Below are 8,168 nucleotides of genomic sequence, written 5' to 3'. Positions count from 1 at the left end.
CCTATCTAGCATTGTGAGCTTGTAGATCTGCTATTTCTGGCTAAAGTTCTCAGGATATGGACGCTAGGGTTCAAGTGGTTAATATAAAAAAGGAGAAAAAAAGTTTCTATCACTCAAAGATTTGGAGGACCCCCTGTAGTAACTCTGGGGACCCCCTAGTAGGGGTCCCGGACCCTCTGTTGAAGACCCCTTGCCTTAAGGCCTTCGGTTGGCCGTCCCACACTTTTGCTGGTGTGTCTTCCTTCCAGCCACCTGATTGACTGAAACTCTTGTCACACTCTTTACAGTGAAAAGGTTTTTCTCCAGTGTGAATACGCTCTGGAAAACATGCTGTGAGCCTCTTTTCTGAACGTGGCAGCGCAGTGTTCCCTGCGCTGCCCTCCAGTATGCGTTGGTGTGTGTGTGTGTGTGCGCGTTTGTGCGTTTGTGCGTGTGTGTGTGTGTGTGTGTGTGTGTGTGTGTGTGTGTGTGTGTGTGTGTGTGTGCGTGTGTGTGTGTGTGTGTGTGTGTGTGTGTGTGTGTGTGTGTGTGTGTGTGTGTGTGTGTGCGTGTGTGTGTGTGTGTGTGTGTGTGTGTGTGTGTGTGTGTGTGTGTGTGTGTGTGTGTGTGCGCTTCAGATGGCGAAGAGTCCCCGTAGAAGTGACCAGGACAGGAAACATGTGGAGATAGCAGACCTACATACAGTCAGAATATCCCCCCCCCCCCCCCCATCCAAACATTCCACAGTTCATACATTACATGCCAACAGGCACGTGCTACACATAGACATCAAAGGGGGCTTGAGCCGTCTGTAAAAAGTGCCCTCTCCAGAACATGAATGCAGTTTTTTTACTATTGTGAAAGAAATGCAAATGCCCCTACTTTCCATGCCATACCTGAAGGCAGCATTCAAGAGAATCGCCTTGTCCAAACTCTCCTGAACTTGAATGCAGCGTCTCATGTTGAAAGAATTGCCCTCTCTGTGTAGAAATCCATGCCTTATACGCCACTTCTCCAGAATGATTTGATGATGCTTAGTTCAGTGTGGTATCGAGCACCGAAAATAACCGACCTCCAAGCTCACAACGCGTCCCAGCGCGACGCATTGTGAGCTTGGAGGTCTGCTATTTTCGATATTTTCACCAAAAGGCCATTTTAGAGATTTCAGCTCCTGCCTCTCTAACTTTCTCTGCACGTCCCTGCGTACCACCATCAACCCCCACCCCCTCCTCATCTCATCCACTCATGTCCTCTGAAACGTTGCATTAACTGTCAAGTAGATTAACACAATGATTCTCAACCTTTTTTCATTTTAAGGACCGCCAGTTTGAATTTGATAACATTATTATTATATCTCTGGGAGCCCATTCTCATTACACTAAAATCCTCAGTGTGTTCATTTAACTCTGAGAGCCTAAATCGCTGCATATGGTTCTCAAGCAGTGGGTCGGGACCCATTTGTGGGTCGCAGACACATTTTTATGGGTCCCTTGATTTGCAAAACATCTTTCGTGAATTAGAAACAATTTCAATGATTTCTTTCAGTATTTTCATGAAGAAATAAAAGAAAAATCTAAGAAATTCCAAAGGTTTGAAAACAAATGTTTAAGAAGTAGTGAAAATGGCTTGGCTGTTTTCACTATAGTTTGGGTCCTGGCCTGGGCAAATGTCTCTTTTGGGTCATGAGCTAAAAATCTTGGGAACCACTGTCCTAAATGGAAATAATAATCATCAATAAGTTAAGTTTTTTTTCTACATTGGAAATTGTATGAACGTTTTAAGCCTGATATAGATTTGTCTATAGGCATATCATTCAGTGTTCACACATGACTAGGCCTATTTGCAGTTTTGCACTCAAAAGGACCATGATGAAATAATAACCAGATATTTTTTTTTTTTAGTTTTCTCCCTTTGTTTTGAGTTTCATTTTATTCATCATGTTATCCCCATTAGCAGCATGTTCCCGCGTTTCCATCTGTTAATCTTCTTTTCAGTTTTTTTGGAATTTAGCCTAAAATTCAATCAGCGCCTTATCCTTAGGACGGATTATTCGAGTGTAACTAACTTTGGCCATCAATCATCACGACTTTTAACAGTGAGCTTACTATCAAACAACTTAAGCACCTTGTTTATTTACCTCCAGGAAACTTTACCCTTTGCCTTTGACATTCCTAAATGACCAAACACTACAGTCACGCTGCAGCGTATAGTGATTCACAGATAACGAGGGATAAGCCTGAAAAATAGCCGATCTAAAAGGTCACAACGCGTCCTCTTTCGAAGCGTTGTGAGCTTGCAGATCAGCTATTTTCAGGCTTATGCCCCCCAGTGTACGCATATGCGCTCCTCCCTTTGCGCCCACCATCCACCGTGCCGTGCGCTCCATCCTCTCTCCATAGCACCATCAACTCCATGACTGGCGGAGCGCACGTTTGACCAGCGCGCACATCGCTTTGGGAACTGAACTGATTGTTTTGGCTCTAAAACAACGTCCATAAGCTAGAAATCGATACGTCGTTGTATGTTAAATGGACTCCTAACGACCGCCTATAGGATTCATTATCGCCAGAGTTCCAAACTTTTTGTTGTTGGATGTTCATGTTCGTGAGGGGACTGAGCGTCTCTTTCGCCGGATGATGGCTCTGGCGGTGTCCGTCATACCGCTGCTTCTGGGGCTGGTTATACAAATCCACTGGCTCTACGGTGAGATCTCATCATTCTAAAAACATGTTTTTCTTCTTCTTTTATTTCTTTTTTAGTTTTTTTGTTTGTTCTAAGACTCCAATGTTGTCCATATAAGTCGTCTTTACTCGCTATTCAATATGTATTATGTAAAATAACCCTTGGAGATGTAATGAAATAGCCTACTGCAGTAGGCCTATTATTATTTCGATCGTACAATGAAATGGAGAATAGGCTATATGCGACAGACAAGTAACAAACAAACAGACCATTGATGTTTATGCCAACATCAATGGTCTGTGTGTGTGTGTGTGTGTGTGTGTGTGTGTGTGTGTGTGTGTGTGTGTGTGTGTGTGTGTGTGTGTGTGTGTGTGTGTGTGTGTGTGTGTGTGTGTGTGTGTGTGTGTGTGTGTGTGTGCGTGCGTGCGTGCATGCGTGCGTGCGTGTGTGTTTCACACAATAAATAATCCACACAATCAATGATCGAAAAAGGAATAGTCTGAATGAATTCTAGATGAATCATTAAGTGCAGTCTGCCTGCTCTGTTCATCCAGAGATATATTGTGGGAAATGACAATTTAAATAACCTCACAGTTTTGGTTTAACTTTTAAATAAATAGTAGCCTAATAAAGAAGCATTTCACACGCTAATATACCTGTAGTTGTATTTACAATAAAGTAATTGATTGGCCTAATATTATTAATAATAACAATAACCATGTAGCATATTCTTACTCTTATTCTTATTACTATTACTATTACTATCATGTTTTGAGTTAAATTTGGGTTTGAATACTTTCATTTCATTGACTTCAAATGGCCCAGCCGTGTAAAGCACTTTCCCAAGCACTGGGTCGGGACCCATTTATGGGGACACCTTTTTAATTTTATGTTTCCTTTGTTTTTATTCGTTATTATTTCAAAACATTCCCCCCAAAAAATCATGAATCAAAAAACAGATTCTATTTTTTTCCCAGTGAATTCATGAATAAAACAAAGAAAAAAATCGAAGAAATTACATAGATTAGACAACAAATGTTTAAGAAGTATAGTGAAAATAGCTGATCTACAAAGCTCACAACGCGGCGCGAAGCGTCGCGTTGTGAGCTTGTAGATCGGCTGTTTTCACTAGTTTGGGTCCCGGGGGAAGTGTCTAATCTCTCTTTTGGGTCACGAGCTTAAACGTTTGGGAACCACATACTAAAAGTGTTCCATGGTTGCGTAGAGTAGACGGTGTGTTTGCCTCCTCGGGAAGGAGGGGGCTGCTAGATGCAGGCCTGTGTCCTCAGAAACAGGAACCCCACCTAGACCTTCCAGAGCTCTGGCTATTGAGTCTGCCCCGGCCCATCTTCCCCAGGCTTCCTGTTTTGACACAGCTCCGCCATTTGCTGTGGCCATGGAAAAATGGCCCAGTGTTTAGCCAGCCAGCCAGCCAGCCCGCCAGCCGGCCGGCTAGCCAGCAAACCAAACATTCACCATCTTTAATTCGCTCATTTGAGACTTTTTGAGAAGCAGTATTTGTTGCATATACCCCTTTTTTTCTCTCATTAAGCGTTTTGGTCGCAGGAAAAAAAGGAAACACGCACCTTATTCAAAATTCAGTGTGTGTTCACTGTTCAGACTACAGTGGTGCTATGAGCAATGTGGGTTTTGAAGCACTAGCACTCAAATGTACCACAGATTAAAGGTCTTAATCGTGTGTGATATATAACAGGGGTCCAATGTTGTCATCAGGCCCTGAATCCTTAGCACATTCTCAAAATGGGGTCCAAGCCAAGGACCCTCAGGGGTTCAAATGTACCCTTACAGGTCTGTTACTGCAGAGTTACGGGGGTCCTTGCAAGTAAATGTCTGAGAAGCACTGCCATACTACAACAGAAGCTCTCTGGATCATATACTTGTCTTGTCTTCTCCTCAGCCCTAGACCTGCGCTACATGCCCGACCCTCCTACCATGAATGCCAGCGGCATCCTGAGGATCAACAAAACAGACAGCATGGAGCTCACCTGCAGGTCAGAGACTGGACATGCTTATCAATCAATCAATCCGTCAGCTTGATTGATTGATTGATTGATTGATTGATTGAAGACTTTATTAGAAGTTTGCATAGAAAAAAGTACAGTTTCATGACACTACAGTTCACTGGTACAAGGTCAACTAAAAGGAGATCCTAGAAAAGACTAAGCTTATTTCCATAGGAAACCATTGAAGTATCTAATATAACATTGAATGACAGACGGATAGAACACAGTAGCCTACTATGCAGTAGATAAGTAAAAAAAAAAGTAAATACAAATAAAATAAACAGCACAAAAAAATGCATACAGTAGGTAAATACAAAGTTTGTTATTGCCAGTTGCGAATGGCTGCCGCCTGTAAGTGTTTTTTTTTTTCAGGGCGATTTTAAAGAATCAGCCAGTCAGTCAGTCAGTCAGTCAGTCAGTCAGTCAGTCAGTCAGTCAGTCCAGTGGTTCTCAAACTTTCACATTTGAACGTCTCCCCTTAAAGGAGTAGTTCACCCCCAAAATGACTTTTTCTATTGATTACTCATGCCATTGAGAGTAGAGTTCAGTAATATTTTTTGGTTTTTGTCACATTTGTCCTCAGACAAAAATTTGATTCGAGTAAATTTACCCCCATTGATTCCTGATGGGGACCCGTTTTTAAACGGGTCCCCATCCGGAACGAATGGGGGTACATTTATTGTTATCACATTTTTGTCTTAGAAATGCGACAAAAAACTAAAAATATTATTGCACTCTAGTCTCCATGGCGTGACTAATCAATAGAAAAAAAGTCAGTTTGGGGTGAACTACTCCTTTAACTCTGACAGTGTACAAATGGAACCAAATGAACCCTAACGGGTCCATTTGGTTCCATTTGTACACTGTCAGAGTTACAGACTTGTAAGGGTCAATTTAGACCCTCCTAAAGGACCCCACAGAGTCCCTGGAATCCACTTTGAGAACCAGTTAGTCAGTCAGTCAGTCAGTCAGTCAGTCAGTCAGTCAGTCAGTCAGTCAGTCCGTCTGTCTCCATCAGTCCCTCTAGAGAAAGTGGTTCTCAACCTTCTTTGGGCCAGCGCCCCCAATCCAATGGAGGCCCCCGGTGGCACAGTTGGTAGGTGTCGCCTCACAGCTGGAAGATCTTGGTGGGTTCGATTCCCGCCGGGGGACGCTGTGGGCGATGGGGGTGTGTTCCCTCTTCCGCGCCATCAGCGCCCATACCCTAGGTGGGGTTGGCGAAAGGGCCTTTCTGTGTGGAGTTTGCATCCTTCCACGCGTTGCGTCCAAACCAGGGAAATCCCCCCTGTCAGGTGAAAAGTAGCAACTTGGACTACTCATGCATAAAAGGAAGCATGAGGTCAGTCCGTTGTCTCCCCAGGCACGGCAGAGGGTGAGCAGAGCCCAGGATTACAGCTTAGAGGTTCAGAGGGAGCAATTAAGAGCTCACTTTAACTGATAAAGGGAAATGACTGCTATAAATGTATATACCCGTATTTTCCGGACTATAAGGCGCACTTAAAAGCCTTTAATTTTCTCAAGAAACTACAGTGCGCCTTATAGTCCAGTGCGCCTTATATATGGATCATTCATTGATATTGACATTCCCTTTAGCACAGCTCCATCTGTTGGATACATAACGCAACGGTAGCGTCTATTATGTGCGCCTTATAGTCCGGTGCGCCTTATATATGAAAACAGTTCGAAAATAGACCATTCATTGACAGTGCGCCTTATAGTCCGGTGCGCCTTATAGTCCGGAAAATACGGTACATTGTGCCTATATATTAAAAATCACACCCAATGTGAAGTGAGCGGTGGTCGTGCTTGCATAACGTCTTCAGACTAGGATTTAAGTCTAGGATGTACAGGCTATGCTACACACACACTTTTTACTATGGCAAAACGCTGAGGAAAAAGGCTACAGACACACTCACAGCCACTCTACGGAGCGCTATGCTACACACACACATTTTACTATGGCAAAACGCTGAGGAACAATGCTACAGACACACGCACAGCCACTCTATGGAGCGGTTTACCACTGCTCAAAAATAGTCTTTAAGTGACCTAGTTTCCCTTTAAAATGCTTTGTCGGTATGAAAGTGACATGAACAGAATGACAAGCCGACTGATCCCGGTTTTCGTTGACCTCCCCAGCGGTCGGCAGTACCTGACGTGGACCACTCCTTACTCCAGCAGTCGTCTCTCCACCTCCGACTGCAGTGGCTCGGGGCTCTTCTGCACCACGCTGACCATCTCCAACGCCACCGCCAACGAGACGGGGCTGTACCGCTGCTCCTACAAGGACCTGGAGGTCGAGGACGGCAAGACGGCTGCCTCGGTTTACATGTTTGTCAATGGTAGGACTCAGGGACGCGCTGGCCATTGGGAAAAGCGGGACAACTCCCGAACGGCCGGTTCAGGCCGGCCATTTGGAAAACATTTAAAATAAAATGTCAGCCTGCGTTCCATTCTCGTATCTCCAAGTTTGAAATTTGTAGATTTTTTCGCAAAGCAAAGCCCTGCTTCATCATACAAGGCTGTCGCACAAAAGTAGTGAAAACAGCAGATCTACAAGCACACAACGCCTCGCGGTGGGAGGCATTGTGTGCTTGTAGATCGGCTGTTTTCACTAGTTTAAATCATTTTTAAAATGATAAATACAAAACAAACGGTATTGGACATACAAGTTTTCCACCCGACAACAACGAAATATAACTCATGTAATTGGCCCATTGGCTTGTCACTTGTCATGATCTGAAATGAGAGAATGAGAGATCTCTCTATAGCACGCAATGAGGGGGCCCAGCATGTCCCTGGTAGGACTCCACTTTGACCGTATGCCCTCGGAACAAAGGGAGTGAAGTAGGAACACCACAAGGTAGAAAATACTCTGTTAAAAGGCTTGTATTCAAGGTTTTACTTGAGTGAGAGTGCAAAAGTACTGGCATAAGTACCGTAAGTAATCAAAAGTAAAACTACTCATTCTGTTGAACCTTTTTCAAAAGTCTACAAACATTTTCAAAATATTTCCAAAATAGTAGACGTACAGTACTAGCTCACAACACGTCACGTTTTGACACATTGTGAGTTTGTAGATCTACTATTTTCCAATAGCTATAAAATAGGGCTTAGGTCAATGTAAGTAATGTAAGTAACTTACATTAACCAATTATTGTAAAACTAAAGTTTTCAAATAATTTACAGTGGAGTACTATATTTGCCTTATTGAAAAATGGGCATACTCAAGTAAAGTAAAAGTACCTCAAAATGTATTTAAGTACAGTAAATGTAGGCCTACTTAGTTACTTTCCACGTAAGCATTGACGAGTGATGTAAAGCTTCAATCTGGGACTTACTTTAATGAATGAAATCGTATTTTAACCTGCAGAGAATGTTTATACAATATACCTTCACTAGTACACTGGTTCCCAAGCACTGGGTTGGGACCCATTTGTGGGTCCCTTAACTTTTGGTTTCCTACATTTTGTTTTTAATTAA

At 43.2% G+C, this 8,168-nt stretch overlaps 1 protein-coding gene across 2 annotated transcripts in view; it reads left to right on the top strand.

Annotated features, from left to right (window-relative positions):
* Positions 1-2,438: 2,438 nt before the first annotated feature.
* Positions 2,439-8,168, top strand: part of kdr (kinase insert domain receptor (a type III receptor tyrosine kinase)) — a 69,687-nt gene continuing 63,957 nt past the window's right edge. For both annotated transcript variants that reach the window (XM_080735725.1, XM_080735724.1), the window contains exons 1-3: positions 2,439-2,682; positions 4,580-4,673; positions 6,825-7,027. In XM_080735725.1, the coding sequence (XP_080591851.1) occupies positions 2,613-2,682; positions 4,580-4,673; positions 6,825-7,027 (367 nt within the window). In that variant the 5' untranslated portion in view covers positions 2,439-2,612. The remainder of the gene's footprint in view (positions 2,683-4,579; positions 4,674-6,824; positions 7,028-8,168) is intronic.

The sequence above is a fragment of the Nannobrachium achirus genome, assembly GCF_963921795.1.
Source record: "Nannobrachium achirus genome assembly, chromosome: 1".
In the NCBI taxonomy this organism is placed as follows: Eukaryota; Metazoa; Chordata; class Actinopteri; order Myctophiformes; family Myctophidae; genus Nannobrachium; species Nannobrachium achirus.
The sequence above is the reverse complement of the archived record's forward strand: the minus strand, read 5'-3'. Positions and strand labels throughout refer to the sequence as shown.